Source organism: Eublepharis macularius, chromosome 1 (assembly GCF_028583425.1).
Source record: "Eublepharis macularius isolate TG4126 chromosome 1, MPM_Emac_v1.0, whole genome shotgun sequence".
Taxonomy (NCBI): Eukaryota; Metazoa; Chordata; class Lepidosauria; order Squamata; family Eublepharidae; genus Eublepharis; species Eublepharis macularius.
Genome location: NC_072790.1, coordinates 145,889,716 through 145,912,739, shown reverse-complemented (window position 1 = coordinate 145,912,739; position 23,024 = coordinate 145,889,716). Strand labels below are relative to the sequence as shown.

Genomic DNA, 23,024 nt, shown 5'->3' with positions numbered 1-23,024 from the left:
AAAATGTTTTCAGAAATGTCTTCAGAAATTTCTAAAGAATTGAGGCTGTAAACATGTTACCAAGTTTATCTCCTATTACCATTCTGAAGCACAGTGAATAAAACTGGAAATGAAGTTACTTCACCAAGCAGAAAAATGATCTTATTTTCTTGTTTAGAGCGCTGTAGTATAAATGAGCTAAGGGAAAACTACTTTAAGCAAATGATTTATAAGCACATGGGATGAGGGCCAAAAAAATTGAACAACTCTAGTGAGGCAAGAGCAACTCGTTTTTTGGTCATTGGTGAATTTCACAGCATTTGAATTAAATATTTGTGCTTTCAGTCTTGTTGACATGGATCTTCTAGGGTTCCCAGTCCTCTGGTCAGGGTGGGAAATTATCCTCTCCCAGCCACTTCCCCCTGCCACCTCTAACTTGGCCAGCAGGGTGTGTGTGTGTACGTGCGTGCATGCAGGAAACAAGAATGGGAGCTCCAGAGCATGCTCCAGAGTCCAGAGTACTCCAGAGTAGAGATGGGCACAATCCACATTACAAATGTAAAAAAACCACGAAAATGGCGATCGCGCGATCGTGACCCAGCGGATCATGATCGTCCACGGCCAACGATCCAGCGGTTGGGAGAGGCCTGGATCATGGTGTTCGGGCTCAATTCGGGGATCCAGACACTCAGGTGCCAGCAATCTATTCCCCTGACAATGGAACCAGGGGAATGCTTGAGCTCTGTTTGCCCTCCTTCTGTCGCCCTGGAAACCTGAATGGAAGCCCAGCTTTCCTTGATCAGCAGGGCTTCCTTCCAACCACGGAGCAGCAAAGCAGTCACAAGTTGGGAGAAGACAGCCAGGGGAGGGAGGGGGAAGGGGGTGTTCTGTAGCCATGGGCACTCCTATCTCATCCCTGCAAACCCTGATAGGCAGCTCTGACAGCCAAACACAGACCTCCTGTGTTGCTGAATGGGGACCCATGCTTATAAATAGCCATGGGCTCCCAGGCTGGGTTTCATGATCCACAATCCGGGTTCGGGAACGGGACATGTTCGTTGCTGTTCGGGAATTCGGGATTGTGGTCTGCACTGAACCATGATCCTCTGGTTCTGTAAATTTTTTTGGTTCGTGCCCATGTCTACTCCAGAGCCTTCCTTGTTGTGCCAGGAATGATGTAATTCCTGGCATGACAAAGAAAGCTCCAGAGAGTGTGTGCATGCACAGTAGGTTCTTCCCATTGTTAGGCTTTCCAGTCTATCCTGTTTCTCAGCTGATTCATCAGGCAAAAACTGTCTTCCTCTCTACTTCTGGGCAAACTTGAGAATTCCCTAAATCCCCTCTCTATTTACAAACAATGTTGTGTTATTTCAAGGCTTATTTCTCCTACATTTTCTGCCATTTAGACATTTTAAAAACACCAGACATTTTAAAACACAGACAAAACTAACTGTTGAACAAGAATAATGTAATTTGAACAGTAAATTATAATACATTATTGAAAATAATATTATGGCTCAAATCTGTTTCTTTAAACAAAATCCACATTTGAAAAATCCGCAACTCTGCATTCTTATGAGCTGTATTCCCGAGAGATTCAAGTTTTTACATGAGAAAATCACCACATACACACACGAACCCTTTCCAGATTTCATTGTCTACCAGGACAGAATTGTAGGCCATGGCTGTGAGCAGAGCTGGTTGCAGCAATGCATGCAACTGAATAAGAGGCTCCAAGACTCACCCACAAACTGAGTGATGAGTGGCTGACTTTCATCTTAACTGAAAGGGGGTCTAGGGGTCTAGGTGCGGCTTGTGGGATATAAATACCCCCTCCTAAGGCTACCAGGCAAGAACGGTCATGCCATTCTAGGGGAGAGTTCTCTCTAAGCAAACAGAGGCCTGATTTTTATGTGAAATTGGTAAGGCAAAAGAGCTTCCCCAAGTGATATATTGTCGATATTCCCCAAGTGACTTCGCACTGGTTTGTTTCTGCATGCTTCCTTTGCACACCACAGATCTTCTGGATATTAAGCATGCATAGTTACTCTGCACAGGTTACAGTGCAGTCAAAACAAGATCCTGAGCCTATGCAAAAACTACACAGGCCACATCTTATGACTCACCAGATCTGAATTTAAATCAGGCTCATACACCTTAGCAGAGAAGGAGTAATAGAGAATTCTCGCTACTTCTGCATAAAAATGATCGCTTTTAATCAGAGCATTACTTTACACAGGTATTTCTATCTGAAATAATGAGTTAGAGCTGTCAGTTAAAGAATTTAGCTGATTAGCCAGTTAACAGAGCCATGTTGTTGATGTTGGTAACTCCAGCAAGATGAGGATAGGACTGTTAATGTATTATAATCACTCAGTGGAGCAGCCATTGGTCATGCCCATATTGCCAAAGCCTTCCTATTTTGTTTGAGACACGAAAGGTATAACCCCCATGAGCTACTTGTTTTAGCCCAGCAGGGTGAGTCAGTGTTTGAAGCTGAGCAGCAGAGAAGAAGGCTGGTTGAAGAGGAACTTAGTAACATTTCATGAGCTCTTATCTTGAATAAGGTAATTGGAAAGACATTGTATGTGAAAACTAATGAGTAAAAAAAAGAGAGGGTTTAAATTTAGTTTGATATTATTACTGGAATCATGTTATTATTGCAGGGCTGTAATCCATAAATTGAAGACAGAAGCCTGGGTTCCCATTTGTTTCCACAATCAAGAGGACTGGAGCAGGGGACTCTGGCACTTGGTGGGACCTGAAAGTTGGACTTTGTTCACCATGAAGTGGTTCCAAGAGACAACTAGATACTTAGCATAACACAAAGACATTATTGGCTGCAAGTTTCTGTTCTTTGTTGAACTTATGTGTTTGGTAGTAAAAATCTAGTTGTATGGGTTTGACTATTGAAAAGTTTTGATTTAAAGGAATTTCTTAATTTACATTTGTCTTGTAAGTCTGCTTCCTAATTTAGTTCCATAGAACTATATAAAAAGAGGTTACAAAGCAGAGTTGGATAACTTGCAATAATCTAGCTGTAGTCACCATCTATTATGAAAAAAAATACTTATTTTTTCATACAGTAACACACTGGAGAACAAACCAAGATAACCTCACATATGGGTGTTCTTAACTCACACTTTCACCAATTAAATCTGGCATCCACCAATCACTCAGCTAAAGCCACTATTAAATTAATGTAAGCTTTCAGCCCTAGCTGAGACCAACAGGAAGTGCTACTGCAAACTGTGTCTTTGCTTGATTATTAATCCCTCCCATATTCAGGATCCCCAGGAATACATTAGCTGAAGCACCACACACGTGTAAATTGTCCTACAGATTTTAAATCATGCAAAGTTTGAGATGCTTAAACAATTGACTGGATTGTCCATCAGAGAGAGAGAGAGAGAGAGAGAGAGAGAGAGAGAGAGAGAGAGAGAGAGAGAGAGAGATCATGTGTACTCATCCTCAATTAAACTAGGGATGTATCCACAAAATCAGGAATCAAATATCCTAGTATTATTTTACTAGGGCCGAATCCACACTTCCCTACCTTCTGCTTTTCATATGCAATAATTGCACTGGATTCTATCCCACAGTGTCCCAGTCTGTGTTCACATCCCCTCTTTTACTGCGCCAGTGTTGTGCTATACTCTGTTCACATCCCCGAGAGAATCACGCGATAAGGGGCAGGTTTAGATCCGCCGTCGCTGATGACAACATCACATAGCCTTTTAAAAAAACTTAATGCTAGATTTTCGCTATATCGATTTTCTGCTCAATTGCAATGGCAGGGCCACACCCCCATTGATGCCTGCGATTGGTTAATGTTACCGCTCAACTATAATTATAGGATAGCGATTTTTTGCTATACTGATAATTAAAAAAAAAAAAAAATAACGGAGTCAACCTTTGCAGGCACAGTCTGCTTATCAAAAATTACCTAGGCTCTCCTTCGGCAGTGAAACATTATTTACTGTAAAAAAAAAATGGCAACCCACCCCACCTTGATGCCTCCATGGATTTTTACAAAGCCACTTCCCAAACCGCTTGTGGGTGATCTTCATGAATGGGATTGCGCAATAGTGCTAGGAATGCCCCCTTAAAAAAATAAATAAACAGGACGGGGGTGGGTGGGCATGCCTTGGACAGAGTCGGGACCATAAGAATTGCTTGGTAAAGAGAGACAGTGTTCAGGAAAGGCAAGAAACAAGGAAGTGGGGGTGGTTATGAGGGGGTGGTCTCTTTGGGAACCGCTTCTATTTGTTCACATCCATAGTGAGAACTACACAAGAGAAGTGTTTGAAAGCGTGACAACCTCGTCTGAGGCACAGTGCAACAGATATGATAGAATGGCGGGATTGAGGTAAGAGTATGTGAACAGCCCTCTGAGAAGTGCATAAATAGTGGGAAAATAGTGGCAAACTTGAGCCGTGTGGATTCGGTCTAGATGTACATACAATATGTGTGGAGGTGGGGGAGAATTAGAGTGGACAACATTAAATGACTCTTGATATTCAGTAGGAGCTGGATTCTGTTATAAAAGTGCCCATTTTTTTAGTTTTTGCATTTAAATGATCCAATTGGAGAGAGTGGCTAGCAAGCTTTGTTACTAGGAAACAAAACATAATTTGCAATCATGAGTAACAAACTGTGTGCAGGAAAGATAGTTCTTCTTTGGATTTGAGCAGATCTGCTCAAATCCAATGCTTCTTGCATTCCAAGAAGATGCAATATTGGTCAATCTACCCAGTGAACTATTCACAGACATTACAGCTCAGTGTGCAGCCCTCATTATTTGGAAGTGGGGTTTTTTTGTCAGCAACCACACTATCTGAATTTTATATGATGCAATGCTATACTTGGCAAGCAGAAGACTGCTTGCCAAGGAAAATCTGATTCGCAGCATCAGGCTGGTAGTGAGTGATTCTAGCCATTCCTGCTAGGAGGAACAGTAGCAACTGCATCCACACCAAGAAGGGAAAACATCCTGCTGCAACTCTTTTTTAGTCCTTCTTTCCTTTACAGCAACCTTGATTCAAACAACCCCTTCCTGTCCATTTAATGAAAGAGAAGACTGGAGACCCTCTGCATCTGCCATGAGATCTCTAAGAGATTCTTTGTCAGCAATGCCAATCTGTACAATGCATAGAAGTAGTGAGTGATTCATATTTCTGATCCCCTCTGTGTATAAAGTCCAGGACCTCCATGGTTAGCCAGTTCCACCTTGAAAATTTCCATTGAATGTCCTTGGTGCCCAGTCATTGACAGAAGCTGTCTAACAGGGATGGCCAAATCACAACTAGGAACTGGACCAATTTATATGAGAAGTGTCTGTGCCAGACGAAGTTTTTCACAGCCAGTCAGAACAACAGATATCAGTCTGAGATTTCCACTTCTCATGCAAAGGGAGGGAAATCTGAGCATTCACAAGTACTGAGAGACTGAGAAGACTGAGAAAGGATATGAGGATTACTACAGGGGATAGCATAACCTGACACAAGTTGGCAAATTCCTTGTAAAGCACCTACTTAAAATTGAGTTGGCAGCACTTGCCTATCAGGACAGGGCAGTGAAGACTGAAGCTTCTGCTATCCGGTGACAAACTCTGGTCCACAAAGGAAATTAAATGAGCACACATAATAAAAACTTGAGAATGAATGACGATGGCACTTTCAGGCTTTAGAAATCTCGGCAATATAAGGTCATTTTTCTCATGGCATACTCCAAATATACTATATATTGAATATAATGGCATTAAGATTCTGGCTGTTTCATTTTCAGTTCTTTTCCTGATAATGCCTAGCATGGAATATGTCATTTCTACTTTTGATGCAAGATGACACTTTCTTTGAATTATATATCATGTCTGAGAGAATGTTGATCCATTTTCACTGTCCTAGTTAATTTGGTGTTGTCTGCAAACTGGGTATTTTACTGCTTACTCTGTTGCCAGACGGTTTATGAATAAGCTCAATAGACAGTCCCAATGGACCCAGCTGCTTACATCCCTCCATTGTAAAAAAAATATGTTTTCCCTGTCCTCTGATTTCTGGTTCCAAACAAGTTACCTATCCAAAAGAGAAAATGTGCCGCCATCCCATTCTAGCTAAATATACCCTTGATGGGGGACTAGACACACATGCGTGCGTGTGTGAAACTGTGTGTGAATCTGGGCTTCAAGGGGGGGGTCAATTTTACAGGCCTCCCTCTGTGCAGCCACACTGTGCATTTCTCTCAACTAATTCCTAAAATGGCCATCAAGCAGCAGCCCACAGAACTCCAGCTAGCCACTAGCATTTAAAAAAGCAAAGCCCTGCCTGCATTCATTTCATTTCCCTACTCTTACAGAGACTAACAATAAAAAAAAATTACCTTTCCACTCTGCATTCTTCCTCATCGTGTTTTGTTTCCTTTCAGAAAGTGAGGAAGTCTTCCATTGTAGACCCTCCCCGTCTAATCGTCTGCCATTATTTCCTACAGGGGACATTTTCACGGTGGCTGGAGTCACCAATTTTCAACCAAATAACATCACAATTGCAGCAGAGCTTCTTCTGCCTGTCTACTAAAGAACTCCCAAGTTTCAAGCAAATTAGACAAAAGGGGTCAAGTTTACAGACCCCCAAATTACATCCGTCTCTGCACAGCTGCACTAAGTTCTCTCTTTTGGTTTCTAAAATGGCTGTCAAGCAGCAGACTACAGAACAGCTCCAGCTGGTCGCTAGCATTAAAAAACAACAACCCGTTGCATTCATTTCATTTTCTGACTTTTACAATGAATTACAGACAATATTATTTTTTTACCTTTCTGCTGAAAACTCTGTGTTTGCTATCCTTCCTTGTTGTGCTCTTCTGTTTGTTTTCTTTCACACAGTGAGGGAGATTGTCTTTGCAGTACCCCTTTCCCCCCATTAGTCTGCCATTATTCCTTGTTGGGGACAATTTGCAGGTGGAGAGCTGGAGTCATCGTTTTTCAGCCAAATGTCACCAAATTTCAGTAGAGTGTCTTCTGCCTGTCCACCAAAACACCCCCAAGCTTCAAGAAAATTGTACAAAGGATTTGAATTCTGTGGGCCCCTGAACAAGTCCCACTCCCCAGCCATCATAACTGCATGTCCATTATTTCCTAAGGGGGACTCTGGGGGGCAGGAGGCTGATGCCATTGTTTTTCAACCAAATATCACTAAGATTGCAGCAGAACTTCTTCTGCCTGCCTACAAAGAATTCCCAACTTTTCAGCAAATTGGACAAAGAATTTAAATTCTCTGAGCTCCTGAACGTCTATGAGCCCAGGATTTCTACTTTCAGAGGGGGAAATTGTAGGAAATACCATGTCTTGTGTACAGAGAAGGCAGAAGACACAGAAAACCTGCAAGGGGCAGCAGGTCTGACAGTTAGATAGATGGCAGAGTAGGCTCCTTCTTTCCTCCTCTCTTCTGTCCTTGCATGTCTCCAGATTGGTATTCTTAAGGCTGCTTCCTGCTTCCTGTTTCTTCCCAGAAGCCTCTCCTATCTTTTTACTAAAGTAGTTAGTATCTATTCTGGTTCTGTCAAAGTTGTAGTTCCTGAATAAACTCTCTTCATTCACTCCTTAATCAAACTCAAGATCATTCCTAAGATATACCAGAGCCTACATGGTAGCAGAGGATGGTTTATGGATTGATCTCTGATTAAAGGATAAGATTCACCAGAGGCTCCCCTCATGATCTCTGACTCTGTCTGAGTCTCTCTCTCTCTCTCTCTCTCTGTGGAGAGAGAGAGAGAGAGAGAGAGGACAAAATGGCCACCTATAGCATTCAGCAAGTTGCAGTGATAGAAAGGCTGAATGAAAAAAACGTGTAATCTGGAAAGCCAGCATGCAGACCCATCTCATAGAACAAGGAGTTTGGGATGTAATTAAAGATCCAAGACCAGCAAAGGAGGAAGCTAAAAGCAAAGCAAATGGGATGAACACAGTGACAAACCCAAAGGGATCCTGTTTAAAGGTTTGGAGGACCGGGATATTTTGCAGGTGATTCATATTGATAAAGCTAAAAATATCTGGGGGAAAGTTCAAAGACTGTGTAGATACTTCGCTTAAGCGTAGAATGTTTTTACAAAGAAAGTTGTTCAATATTAGAATGGGAGAGCATCAGAGCCAGCGTGAGCACCTGGATGATTTTCTGGCTTTAGTCCAGCAGCTTTGCTTAGCTGGAAAAGATCTTCTTGATAAAGATCTGATAGTACTGTTGCTGATCAGCCTGCAACCAGAGTATGAAAGTTTCATAAATTAAGTAGAAGCTAAGAAAGATTTGAGTCTGAGTCAAACTATAAGCATACTGGAGGAGTTTAATAGACATACGGAATTCCAGAATTCAGACTGAGGAACTGTGAAAGTGCCACGGGTGCTGTAAAGTTAAGCAAGAAAGTTGAAGCATTTTGTCATGAATGTGGGAAAGGCAGTCACTTCAAAAAGAACTGCACTCTTTCCAAAAAAGGGATTCCTCCTAGAGAAGAAAGGAAGGAGCAGGGAGGAATTTCCAATGCGACAAACCAAAACCTGCAAGGAAATGCTTTATGCTAGCAGAAAGAGAACCAGAAAGCAATTTTGGTATATTGACTCTGCATGTACAGCTCACATGATAGGAAAGAAAGCTTTCTTTGAAACGCTAAAGAAAAAAGGGAGGTGTTGCATGTAGCAGATGGTAGATCTATAGAAATAGCAGGCATAGGGTCTGGAACATTAAGATGCAAACTTCCAAACAAACAGACCTGGGAAATCTTGCTAACAAAGTGCTTCTATGTGCCAACTTTGGAAACTAACCTGCTTTCTGTAAGTGTGCTTGCAGAGAAAAACATGAAACTATCTTTTGGGATGCAATGTCTCATTAAGGAGGACAGAGAAATAATAGCTGTATCTAAGAAGAGGAACGGTCTGTATGCCCTGGAAATGTGACAGCAAGTAACTGACTTTGTAAATGCAAAGGAGACCTGTAAACATAAGAATTGCTCATTAATCTGGCACAGGCAGTTTGGGCATCAAGCTGTAAATGCAATCAGCCAACTTCAAAGCAATAATCTGATGAAAGGCATGCAATTTACAAAGTGCTTTTTTGAAGGAAAATGTATATGCTGCAATAAAAGCAAAGCAATCAGACCAAGCTGTAAAGGGAAAGGAGCTGAGGAAAATGAGGCAAGGCAGCTGTTAGATTTAATACAAAGTGACCTATACTGTCCAATGAGAATAGTGACACCAAGTGGCAACAAATATATTCTCACCTTTATTGATGCATTCTCCAAGTTTACTGTAACATACATGATCAGGGAGAAAGATCAAGTGCTGGAAAAATTTAAAGCTTATGTAGCAATGATCAGTAACAGATTCCAGAGAGGACCACTTGCATTTCGCACTGACAATGGAGGTGAATACGTAGGACATGAAATGAAAAATTACATGACAGAGCATGCCATACACGCCAGAGCAGAACAGAGTTGCAGAGAGGAAGAATCGCTCTCTCACTGAAATGAGTAGGTGCATGCTCCTTGAAGCAGGGCTACCTGAGAAATTCTGGGAAGAAGCAATTAACACTGCTACCTACCTGCAAAATAGACTGCCCACAAAGGTGCAAGTAGTACCCCATATGAACTTTGGTATGGGTACAAACCAAGGGTGAATCACCTGAAGGTTTTTGGATCAAAAGCCTACAGTTATGTTCCTAAAGAAACATAACTGGATCTCCAAGCAGAAGAAGGAATTGTTGTGGGGTATGCACAAGGATATAGAGGATACCGAATCCTTAACTCAAAGACTGAAACTATCAAAATTTGCCATATTGTCTATGTTGATGAAAGGAAGATAACAGACATTGTTGAAAGTGCACCAACAGAAGAAAATGAAGAACAGCAACAAAGAGCAGTACAACTACCCATCATGGACTGTACACATGACATGACACAGCAGCGGAACCCGCAGAGTCAGAAGGGGCTGCAAAGCCTGAAGGGGCTACAGAGCCAGAAGGGGCTGAAGAGCCAAGAATCAGGTGATCAGAGAGAGTAAACAAAAACATACCACCAAAAAGACTTTCCCATCTGGCAAAGACAGAAGTTGTGCCTGAACCCTCCACATTGGAAGACATAACAAAAATCCCTGCCAGAGAAGCAGAGACGTAGAGAAGGGCTGCAGAGGAAGATATTGAATCTCTCATCGAAAATCAGACCTGGACCCTTGAAGATCTCCCTCCAGGGAAGAGAACAGTTGGGTGCAAGTGGATTTTCAAGACCAAACACAATGCAGAAGGCAAAGTGCAAAGATACAAGGTGAGATTGGTTGCCAAAGGCTACAGACATACAGTGAAAAGATAGACCAAAAAAGATATCAACCAATCCCTTTTTGTTATTTACCCTATAAATTCAGGAAGACACTGGCTCCTGGCATTTCCCCAGCCCAAGCCTTCCTAGGACAGAAATAGTTTGTCCCGGGAGAAGCCCATAACTCCTTTAAGATATGGAGGGACAAAGGGGTTTATAGATTACAAGATGTCATCCACAATAAGCAAGTCTCCACACTAGCCCAAATAACAGAGAAACTTGGAACTAGCGTTCCCGGGATACAATACCATCAGATCCATCATATGGTGAAAGAAGGTCTTCACTCGTTAATGGACAGAGAATCAACTCCTTTTGAATCCCTCTTAATGAAAAACAATTACACAGCCAAAGGAATGACATCTATTATTTACCAACTGATAAATAAAACAACATGGACAACGTCTACAACACAACAAAAAGCAAGGAATGTAGATTGTAAAAAAGAACTCAGTGATAACGACTGGAATTCAATTTGGTCGTCAGGTCTCTATACATCCAAGTCACTAAACATTAGAATACAAACCTTTAAACTAGTAAACAGATGGTATATAACACCTCTGAACTTACATCATTACAAATCCAACAATAACCCCAAATATTGGAAAGGCTGTAAGGAGAATGGCTCTTTTATCCACTGCTAGTAGTCCTGTTGTGAAATACAAGCCTACTGGAGAAAGGTCGCAGATAACATTGAAAAAATAACAGTGTACGGGAGACTTCCGGTTTGGCTAATGGAGACCTGACGTGGATCCAGGGAGCTGGACCATCAAGAGTGACTGTTTTGGGCAGGCCAAGTGCTCAGATCACCGGCTGCCACTCCTCTACAGGTAGAAGAAGAACTAGAACGCTACGAGTCCCGGAGAGAGAGTGATCTCGGCAGTGGGGAAGGTCCTGGCCTTATGGGAGGGTAAAATGTCAAAGTTGAATTTATGTGTAAAAGATATGGAAAATTACAGAAGGGATTTTTTGAAGGAATAAGTTATTAATTTTAAATTAAAGTGTTATCTTAGGGATCAAAAGTAAAGTAAAGTGTTTGGATTGGGAAAATGTAAAAGTTAAATTTATTTGTAAAAGAGATGGAAACTATAGACGGAATGATTTGAAGAAACAAGTTTTTAGTTTCAAGTTAAAGTGCTGATTAAGGGACTGAAGTTAAGTATATGTAACTGGTTAAAGAAACAAATTGTACTAGGTAGAAGATTAGATTTAAACTGTTGTATAAGGGGGAAATGAAAAGATTGATAAAGAAGAATCAATTTATGTGGAAGTAGGGGGGTTCTGATAGAATAAGGGTAGTCTATTGATAATTATAGAAATGTAGTAAGAAACAATAAGTTAGGATTTTACCTTTAGTTATAGGGACAAATGAAAGTAACACAGAGTTAACGATAAGAGGAGTCATAGTGCTGTTGGGAGTCTACATAGAAAAGGGGAGAGGGGGAGGGGGTGGGCTGCATATATGAATGTATGGGGAAATATGTTGTAAAAATATTGGTAAAATGTATGTCAACCCATCCAATAAAAATTTATTAAAGAAAAAAGAAAAAATAACAGCGTACAACATCCCACTAAACCCAGAACTCATTTTATTAAATCTTTGGAACAATTTTCCTCTCCCACCACTGAGAAGAAATCTGATTTCATTACGACTATATGCAGCCAAATCTTTAATTGCACAGAACTGGAAATCTGATAAAGTTCCCTCAGTTACACAGTGGATACAAAAAATATGGGATGTAATGGTAATGGATAAGATATCTGAACAGCTAATATTGAATGACAACTTCAACTTCCAACCCTGTTTTTTGGAAAAATTGTTCCCTTTTTTTGATCATGTAACTAATTATGCATCATCATATATTTCTTTACCAAAAAAATACTCAGACTTTGTACTTTACTAATATGGTGTAGCTCAGCTCTCTACTTCTCCAATACTTTAATGGATATTGAATTTATTATGGCTGATTATTGTATTGTTAATAAGTTGTTCAGAATTGTTGTTTGTATAAATATTTTGAAAATTAAATAAAAAGTATTTTAAAAAAGAAATACAGTGAAGACTATGAAGAGACCTTTGTACCAGTGGTGAGGCACACTTCAATAAGGGTGCTCCTGAGTAGACATGGGCACGATCCAAAAAAAATTCCCGACTAAGCCGTTCGTGGATCTGGGCTGCCGCCGAACGCAGGTCACCGATTCTAACTGATCAAGTCTTGTTTCCGGTCCGGAATCGGGAATTGGGGAGGCCAGCGCCCAGGGCAACCGTAGTCAGGCTCCTGAGTCGCCCACGCCCACGTAGCAAGCCGGCTGTCCTGGTGCGCTGCGGAGCTGGCGGCAGCGCGAGTGGCTCGGAGGCTGCCCGCGCTGTTCACCTGCCCCGCAAGACAAGGGGTGGCCGGCTTGCCTGCGCGCCCCTTGTCCTGGGGAAAGGCGAACGGCACAGGCAGCCTCCCAGTCTCCCACGCTGCCTTTTGCCTTTCCCCAGGACAAGGGGCGGCCGGCTTGCTCGCACGCCCCTTGTCCTGGGGAGAGGCAAATGGCGCGGGTGGCCTCCCAGCCTCCGGCGCTGCCTTTTGCCTTTCCTTTGTGCCCATGGCTTCAGAACACCCCCTTCCCCCTCCCTCCCCTGGGTTGTTGCTCCGTGGTTGGAAGGAAGCCTGCTAATCAAGGAAAGCTGGGCTTTCATTTGTGTTTTGAGGGCGACAGAAGGAGGGCAAACACAGCTCATTCCCCGCCCTGACTCTGTTGCCCCAGGAATAAATTACTGGCGCAAGAGTGTCTGCAATTCCAAACAGAAACTGACCCATCCAATCAAGTCCTGAACAAGCAAACTCCCAACCGCTGGATCGGTTGCAGTGGACAGAACCGATTAGCTGAGTCACGATGGCGCAAACGCCAAAATCGGGGGGGGGGGGGTTGAAATTGTAATTCAGATCGTGCCCAAGTCTACTCCTGAGTATAGCTGCAGTACAAAAGATGCACATGAAGCATCTAGACATAAAAACAGCTTTTCTGCACAGTGAAATAAAAGAGGAAGTTTACATGGAAGAGTCACCAGAATTCAAACCATCCCAGGACAGGTGTCTCGTGTGTAAACTGCAAAAGAGCTTATATGGGCTCAAACAAACTGCTTGGTGTTGGAATGAAAAACTACACCAAATGTTGACCAAAGAAGGTTTTAAACAAGGCAAAGCTGAACAATACCTTTATTTAAGGTACCAAGACAATAGATGGACTTACATTCTGGTTTATGTTGACAATCTGATTTTGAGAAGGACTATGATGAAATAGTCCAACATCTGAGTTTAGAGTGAAGTGAAAGAATTAGGAGTTATCACCTACTACCTGGGAGTCCAAGTAGAAGGAGAAGAAGATGGGAGCCAAAGACAGAAAGCCCTAGAGTTTCTGGAATATATGCAAATGAAAAATTGTAAGCCAGCAGATACTTCTATGAAAGTAAATTACCTAAAGCAACAAGGAAATGATGAACTCCTGCCCAACAATAAACAATACAGGGAAGCAATTGGAAAACTGCTGTACATAAGTACATTAATGTGTCCAGATATAGTAGCAGCAGTTGGCATGTTGTGCAGGAAGGCTGAATCACCAAGCAAAAGAGATCGGGATGCAGTCAAGAGACTGGCCAAATACCTGAATGGGACTGTGCATCTGAAACTGAAGTTGCCAACAAGTGATAATCCCAGATTGGTGGGATATATGGATGCAGATTGGGCAGGAGATACCAAGGACAGAAAAACAGAAAAGAGTCCAGTAGCACCTTTAAGACTAACCAACTTTACTGTAGCATAAGTTTTCTCAAAAGCTTATGTGGGTGCTCCTCCTGTGCTGTTGCGATCCCACCTGGCTCTCTTCTCAGCTCTGCAACTGTGCTGCTGTCCTCCTTAGGACTGTGCCCCCAGTCTACCCCTTCTCTTTCAGAATAGGGTGCCATGGGCTGTGATACTATACTGGATTATTCCACATGTCTATACAAATTTTAGAAGGTTAGTGAAGCAGGAATTCTCATTACATGATGATTCTTCTCCAGCAAAACTTGTTCTATATGTTTATTAATTTAGTGGCATCCATGAAAGATGATAGTAATCTTGAGGAGTTAGGGTGGTATGCAGCATTTTTCTCCATTTCAACTCCCCTCCCCTGCATCACATGGCTTTTGCCAGCCAGGTCTGAACGTTCTCCTTCTGCCTTCTCTGTCTCTCTTCCCTCATTATAGATCAGTGTTTTTCTGTGTTAAACTCTGTTCATCCTGCTTGGGAGCATCCCTAGCCATAGTGGATGCTCACCACTTCTGATTAGAGAGTCTGGAATGTTCACTTTAGCCCAGGCCATTATGATGAATCCCTGTAATTAAGTGCATAAAAGCCAAGGGCATAAGACATTCGAACCTTGACCCAGATTGACACTGAGAAACACTGCTGTGCACTTTGCTGGGGGGCGGGGGGGGGGGGAAAGGAGTCAGTTGTCATTTTCTTCAGGATTCTTGACAGCTGAAGGGACATAAGCATATTATTTTCACATTGATTGTTTTGTAGATGTGGTTTTCTTCTGTAGACTACTTTAGCCTACTTAAATAAAATCTATTTTCCTTCACAAAGTGTGTTCATGTGCGTCCATATTTCTTAGAGGGAAAGAACCATTATCTCTTGGCAATACAATTAATTCTGCTGTTAATAACATTTCACCTATTTACCTAGGAAAGAAGGTAGGTGGCCAGGTTTGTTCCTCATCCTCTGAAAAAAAAAATGGTCCTACACTGGCTATTTCGAATTCCTTGATAAGGAGGTTGATTTTAGTGACAGATTGCATATTTTTGTTAGAAGAGCAACAATTTCACATTTGAGTTCCTTAGAATTAATTGTTATTTTTTAAAATGATCAGTTAATCCAAGAACTACATTAATTATCACCTCTATTTGGTAGTTCTTTGGATGCCCTCCCTGTAAAAAAGTTCACATGCCCACTGTCTTCCGCAACAAAGACTTGGTGTGGCTGTGTGCTGCAATGAAGCATAAGAATCCTTTCAGCTTTTCTGAAATCTCCCTATCCTCTTTCATTAACCTTGTCACACTTTATCATCTATCATCCTGTCTGTTTTCCTGCTTCTGATGTATTGTACTAAACTGGGTTGTCTTTAAGGTCTTTCAAATTTATTTTCTGCTTATACTATCAGCAAGCCTTTTTATGGGCAGTTTATGCTTCTTTTAATTGTCCTAATTTGGAAAAAGACTTTCAGTTTTTACAGAAAGCCTTATTCTCATGGACTTGTTTGATTTTTCCTAATCTAGAAATATGGAAACACCACAAAATGAGCATAGCTCAAGACCAAACCACAGGTGAACACTAAGGCAGATCTATTGAAAGTTGACAGGGAGAGTGGTTTCAGTTTGAATTGTCTGATGTATTTCAGGACACAAAGGACCATTAATCAGGGCAATATGTAACAAACCTATAGACACATCATTCGAGCAGGATCCAAACTCCCACGCACAATCAGGAAGTGACATACAGAGAGGAGAAGCAAAATTTTCCTTCCAGAGATGAGGGTACCATTCCAGAAAACCCCTTGAAGAGTGGGCTTTTCTGAGAGTAGAGGGGACTGCCTAAAAGGTCCCATTTTTAGAAGAACAGTCACACATTCTGGGCTGTTTTCACACTGCTTACCGGCCATGGAACATTGTACCAAGCTCCCGGAACAACAGCGTCTTCCTGGCATTATTTTGCGTGAGAACTGCAGTTCTTGCGTGAAATCTTGCCAAGAAGAAGCTGTTGTTCCGGGAGCTTGGCGAAAAGTTCCATGGCTGGTAAGCAGTGTGAAAAAGCCCTGATTTGGAAACTAGACAGTTGTAAAATTAAAAAATACCACAAACTAAACAGTGCACCATAATTTCTTATAAAATACTATTTAACGCTCACTATAAAATGAATATATTAACATTTTAAAAATAATGCCTATAAAATGAGAAAGTGAAAGAGAGACTTAATAGTGCCATCCTAACAGAGTCAGACCCTTCTAAGTCCATTGACTTAATGTTTCTTAATTTACTTCCCTTGTACAAAAGCAAAAGAGAGAACTGTCTAAAGTAAATTTAATCCTTGATTATATTATAGATAGAAGTTCCATAAGACATTCAGTGTAGTGTACAGGCACAAAATTTCTTTAAAAAATTAGTAGTATTTAATTTTTTTTTCCTGCATTGGTTCTCTGCAGTCAAATGTAATCAAAATGCACTATGAAACCAAACTCAAAATGACTAGAAAAAATAAAGAAGGCAGGAAAAGATCTGAGTGTTGAGAAAACAACAGTATTTAAATAAGCAGAAGAATCAAAAGATGTAACACACTCTTTCACACTAAATGGAACGATTCCAATAAGGTGAACTTATACATGAAATTCCTGGAGAGAATAGGTGGTGTTTTCCTTTTTGAAGCTATTCTGAAGCTAAAGGTAAAACAGAATTAAACACAGCTAGAAAATATTATGCATAGCTAAAAATGGGGTGCGTGTGTGCTATTTTGTAAGGCTAGGAAGCAGACAGCATGAATGTTTAGAAGACACAACACTGAAATGAGTAGAAGGCATGTTGTTCTCCTTCACAGAGAATCTGAAGGCTGAAGTCAACAGAGTGTATATACTTGCACACAGGGCTCATTTCGAGGGGGAACACACAGGAACGCAGTTCTGGCAGTTCCCCAAAGAGGTCACATGACAGGTGGCCCCGCCCACCTGACTCTCAGCTATTTTGGGCCTGTTTCGGCCTGGATTGGTACCGAAATGGCCTGGATCGGGCCTCTTATGGGTGCTGGATCACTCTCCTACTCAGCAGCAGCACGATCCTGACCATTTTGGGCCCCTTTTCAGCCAGGATGGCAATGGGTGTGGCATATGCTAATGAGTTGTGCTAGTGAGTTCCTCTTGCTCTTTTTCTACAAAATGACCCCTGCTTGCACACTCAGAGCAGGTATCTGCTGTCTCTTTTGTAACAGAAAGAAGTTACAGGCTCACAGCAGTACAAGAAGACCAAGGGATTTGCTGAGCACAGCTGGGGTCATTGGGGCAAATCTTCACCTCCAGAACATAATACAAGCCCTGCTGGATCATTCTAGTGGTCCATCTACTAGTCCAGCATCCTGTTTTATCCACTGGCCAACCAGCTGTCCTGGAAGACCAACAAGCAGGTCATAGAGCCCAAGACCTGCTGTCACCTCCTTGCACTGGTATCCAGAGGTTTAGCGCCTCTGCTTGGCTTCTTTTTCAGTCTCTCAATTTGTTTAAACATCACCATAAACTGTCTGGCCTTGTTTGGATGACAAAAGCTATGCAAAAGGGCCACCAGGCTCAAAGCACTCTTCAGATACACAGCAAAAAAAAGGCTTTGTGAATTGTAAAATTACAAATTAAAAATTGTAAACCAAAAGGATAGAGAATACACTTTTTTAAAAAATGAGGATTAAATAGGCTTCCACAAGGGACAAATGAGAGCAACTGAAGAGTGTGAGGGGAAATCAGCCTGCTCAAGCCCTGAAAGTTTAGAGTATTATGAAGGAGGTCTTAGAGAGGCATGATTTAAACACTGTTGCCCTCTCAGGCAATTCCTTGAGGCTCCTGCTGTTTTTAATATAAAGAGGGGGGAAATGGCTCCAAAACTGATTGCCGTGAGGCAAAAGCATTTATTTGATCTAGATTTTGTCCCTTTCCTAATCTGACCCTATATTTACTGAGTGGCTGCAAGGGCAGCTGAGACACTCTATCATTTCTCTTTTGGGTCCCTCCCCAGTTCCTCTGCCTTAAGATGAGAGAAGACCTTGATTATGCCCTAAGTACTATATTACATTTTGAACCTGGTATTTTTATCCACAGTAATGCTGAGATCGATCCCATGATAATTTAACTGTTTATGTCTGTCTGCTGTTTCTGTAAATTCACATTGAATTATTTTATGAATTTATGTCTAATGCAGGCTGAGATCTCAAACACACCTTCATCAAATATGCTTAGGGTCAATGTGCAATTCATGATATTCAGCAAAGACAGGAGTTCAACCTCCAGGTTATATAAACTGGACACATATGAATACATATGAAACAATCTTTTACTGAGTCGGACCACTGGTCTATCGAGGTTAGTACTGTCTATTCTAACTGGCAATGACTCTTGAGGGTCTTAGTCTTTCACATCATCCTTCTTTGATCCTTTCAGCAGGCGATGCCAGTTTATATAACCAGGGACCTTCTGCATTCAAAGCACACCCTTCCCACTGATCCATGGCCCCTCCCTAAACCATATACTGTAGGTACACATGGAATTTTCCATGCTTTGAGATTTTACAGTTTTTAGTGTTGGTGTAGGAACTCCTCTTGTTTACATCAACCTAGTGAAGCTACTACATATGGTTCAGAACATGCATGCTTCAAGGTTAGCTTTCTCCCCACCCATACAAACTCACTGATTAAAAAGATTCTTCGGAGGAAGGAAATGGAACTAAAAGAAGACATCTTGTGGAGCACTTCCACAGGAGCCATAAGGAAGCAGGCAGAAGGTCCTTTGCTTCCTTTCAGCATAACTGCTAATTCTGGGAACCGAGACTTCACACCTGCATACTGCTTTCAGCTGCCAACATTCTCATGCAGCATGAGGACAATATGGATGCTCAGCCCTCAGCTACTACCCTTCCAACTATATGGGTTGGATGTGAGGGGCAAGCATCTTTTTACACACACACACACACACACACACACACACACACACACACACACACACACTATTGTTTTGCCTCCTTTGGGGATTCACCCCCTGCAGGGAACCACTATTGCTATCTCCCTCTTCACAGTTTGGTGCCCTTGGTCCCCTAATGCTAGCTAACAACTTTACTAATGGGGCAGGGATGGTAACAATGCTATAAAATGACCATGCGTAGATGCAGCATATGCCTTTTTTTAAAGGAATTGTTATAACTATTGGCTTATAACAGGAAACAAAAAGTATTTTGTAAACACACAGTCTTTAATCCTTGACCATCTCATTATTTTTAGTCTGAAAGAACATCTAGAGATTTCTAGTCCAGAATTGTTCCACGATTGCATAACTAACTACAAAATAATAAAGACTGGCAACCATTGGCCACATCTTTCTTGACTGCTACTGATAATGCCATTCACCTCTTATATTAAATGCATCCAATATAGCTGTCAGGCACTGCATTAAGAACATGTCAAAATGCTAAAGCCAGAGAAAATGAAATCCCCATTATGACACGTACAAAACCCAGTATTTTATATAACCAAGACTCACACCTGTTAGCACTGTCTAGGGATTTCTCAACTATCAAACATCTGCCCAGTTGTTGATTCTATGGCTGTTAGATATGGGCTAGATGAAAACAAGCAGGACCTGTGGTTCGTGCAAAGCTGAGCCAAACTGCAGCATGCCAGAGAACACTGCATCATGCATCATGTGCCAGGTTGTTCACAAGTATCCTTAGTGCTGATTGACACATGCATGTATGTCACTCAATATTCATGGCTCAATAGAACAAGGGCACTGTCTTTCTGGAAAGACTATTAAGCTTTAGTCTGAAGGGAAGCAAAGCCAGATCGTTGTCACTTCTGTAGGGCATGTGGCCACTTTTCCCGCATGCAAGTCACTGCTTGATGTGGCAGCTACTGAGTGAGCATTCATTTTTGTCACCTCACCCTGAAATGATCAAAGAAGGACAGCAACAAGTGCTTGCAATCGAGAGGTCCCCTGCCCCACCTGCATGCAGGGTACACCACAAAGCAAAGGCAACTGGCCCTCCAGTTGCCAAACCTAGCCAAACCCTGCTGTTAACAACTCAGCTTTCCTGAGTGGTGTGTGAAAGTGAAATCAGAGAAGTCTTAAGCCTCTGCCCAGGAATCTCTTTATGCGACCATTCCCGAAAGGAAGCTGCAATTGAACAGCTGCCTTGCCCCTACTGTTTTTGTACAGCTGCTCCCTCACCCCTGCCTCGGTTTCTCTAATGAACGAAACACATGATGAAGTGGAGTCTGCCCTACAAGCTAGACCTTTAATGAGGCCAGGATGCAGCCAGACATTCAGGGCTGGGCTGTCGCACTAGCTCTGGGAATCCACCATCCCTTGCAGACACTTGCGCAAGAGTCAGCTCTGCCCAGTTCTTTACAAGATGCAGTGAGTTGGTCTGGCTCATCAGATGAATATCCAGGCGCCTGCAGGCAGCCTTGCACAGAGAAGAATCAGCCTGAATATGGTTTTCAATTGCCTTTTATTTAAAAGGTCAACTGTTTTATTTTAGCAGTTATTACAGCACAGCACCCTCCCCAAAAGCCTTATTTTTGAATGCTCTGTAGTGTCTTCAAACCCTCTAGAACAGACAACACAGTTAAGCAAGGCCCCTGGATTGGGAAACTATCACAAGCAAGTTGGATTGGGGGAGTCTTTTGATCATCTGTCCTGAAAGCAGTTTGGGGAGGGGGATAGAGTCACAGTTTTTACGCCTTCTGCGGTTAATTAAAAAGAAGGAAGGTGTCTTTTGGCAGTTTCCCTTCTCCAGATTTGAGGAGCAGCAGAGACTGCAGTCTGCGCTCTGGCATCGACTACATCAGCTTCCTTCCCCAGGCTTACAAGGGAGATGACTCTATTCTGGCTGGATTCTAGAGTCGGGATGTCTGAAGGAAGAGAGCTGCAGGGGGAAGGAAGGGAGCTTCGCAAAAGGGCACCCCTGCTTCCCGTTCATCCTTTTCCTTTGATAGTAAGGACCACAGGACGACCCAGTCCTTCCTAATGCAGCTACACTGAACGCGCTTTGGGAATAAAAAGGCACCAGCCTTGAAAACGGAGGTCCCCTTCCCAGAAAGGCAGTAAGTCCAGCAAGACCTCTTTCCGGGCCTCTGGACTGTTTCCTTCCCAAGAGTTCCAGAAGTACTCCTCTGGGAGCGGCAAAGGGCGTCCTTTGCTCCGAATCAACCACGACCTCCCCCACGTGCCCACTCGAAGCCCACCGCGAAGGGCCGGGAAGAGGCTCCTCTTCCCCCCGCCCCCGCCCGCCCGCCCGGACACGCCAAGCCGGAGCTTCGGAGGCTCGCCCATCCCCCTCGCGGGCAATTTACCGCTGCTCTCCATGAAGGAAGGGGTCGGGGTGTCTCGCAGGCGCCGGCTCCAGCCCCGCTGGTCTTCCTCTTCCTCCTCCTCCTCCTCCTCCGGCTGCTCGGCGGGACTCAGGCAACTCGCCCCCGAGCCGCCCTGCGCTGGCGGCAGCTGCTGCTCCGCCGCGGCTTTGGCGCCCCGCCGCCCTCCTGTCCTGCCCCGTTGGCCGCGTCCTCCCTCCGGGGCCCGGCGCTCGTCGTCCTCCTCCTCCTCGGAGGCAGAGTCGGCCGTGGTGCTGTAAAAGGGGTTCCCGCTGCTGTCCTGGCCCGACTCGCCGAAGACATCGTCGGAGATCTGCAGGCTCTCGTAGCGGCAGCGGGCCGCCTCCAGCAGGGAGAGCGCCTTCTGCCGCGGCCCGCCGCCGCCCGCCGCCATCATCCCGCCCGCCGGCGTCAGCAGAAGCCCCCGCTCTGCCGGGTCGTCCGGCCGCAAGCAGCAGCCCAGCAGCAGAAGCGGCTCGGTGAACGAGGGAGGCAGGCAGGCTGAGGGAGCGCCACGGCTTTCTCCTCCTCCACCGCCTCCGCCGCCGCCTCGGAGCCCAGCCTCCCGCTCTCCCCGGCACAACCCGCCCCTGTGCGTGTGCAGAGCCATGGGTGGAAGCAGCCAGCTCAACATCTCTCCCAGCGCCTCTTCATCCAGCCAATTGTAGCGGCAGCCCTAAAAGGGGAGGTGGGGTTTTATGGGCGCTCCCGACGCCCAGAGCCCACCCACTCCCCACCCCGAGCGGGGAGGGTCTCCGCCGCTTAAAAACACAGGCTCCATTTCTTGAGCAGTGCCGGATGCTGCGCAGAGCGCGGGCCGCCCCGAAAGCTTAGCTGAGCCCCGGTGCTCCTTGGGGCTTCCTCCCCAGTAACTCGGGAAGCAGCTCTCGGCCTCACTGGAGCGGGCCCAAAGCGCGCCTGTGCCGGTCCACTTGCCTCTGCTCGAATGGAGCTGTCCAGCAGCCCTTGTGCTGATGCCCACCTCCCCGTTAGAAATGGCCAGTGGTGAACTGGCGAAGGTGTTCTCCTTAGCCACGCGATTTACAACCACAAGAGGCTGAGAGCATCCTGAGTCACCGACGACTACCAATAGATCTGGCCCATGGTCAACCTATCAAAGAGGACAAGCAGGAGGACCTAGCAGGACCAGGATCAGACGCAGGAAAAGAAACAGGCTACCTGCCCGCACAAACTGTCTCGCATCACAACCCCCTGGCAATAATAAGCATCCTGTCACATCCTCTTCATCAGTAATAGCATCTGCAGCCGCCCGTGTTGCTGTTATTATGGTCTTCAAGCCACTGTCATGTCATAGTAAATTGGAGTGCGGCTAATGCATGGTGAGAGCACACTTTACTGCTCCTGGGAAAAACTGCAAAGAGGGGAAAGGTTGCTCTGCATCCTCATTGCTAGAAGTTGCAAGGTTGTGAGTAAATGAATCTGCTTACCAAAATATTCAAAAGTCATCCTTAAAAAAAAAGTCTGCACCAGATGTTACCGCTACAATATGGTTCCTTACCATACTAGCCTTGTCTCACTGCCCGAAAAGAAAAC

At 43.7% G+C, this 23,024-nt stretch overlaps 1 protein-coding gene across 1 annotated transcript in view; it reads right to left on the bottom strand.

The window, feature by feature from the left end:
- The window catches only part of PGBD5 (piggyBac transposable element derived 5), a 117,130-nt gene extending 95,026 nt beyond the window's left edge, over positions 1-22,104 (bottom strand). The window contains exon 1 of the mRNA XM_054996335.1: positions 21,453-22,104. Coding sequence (XP_054852310.1) covers positions 21,453-22,104 — 652 coding nt within the window. The remainder of the gene's footprint in view (positions 1-21,452) is intronic.
- Between the last annotated feature and the right edge of the window lie 920 nt (positions 22,105-23,024).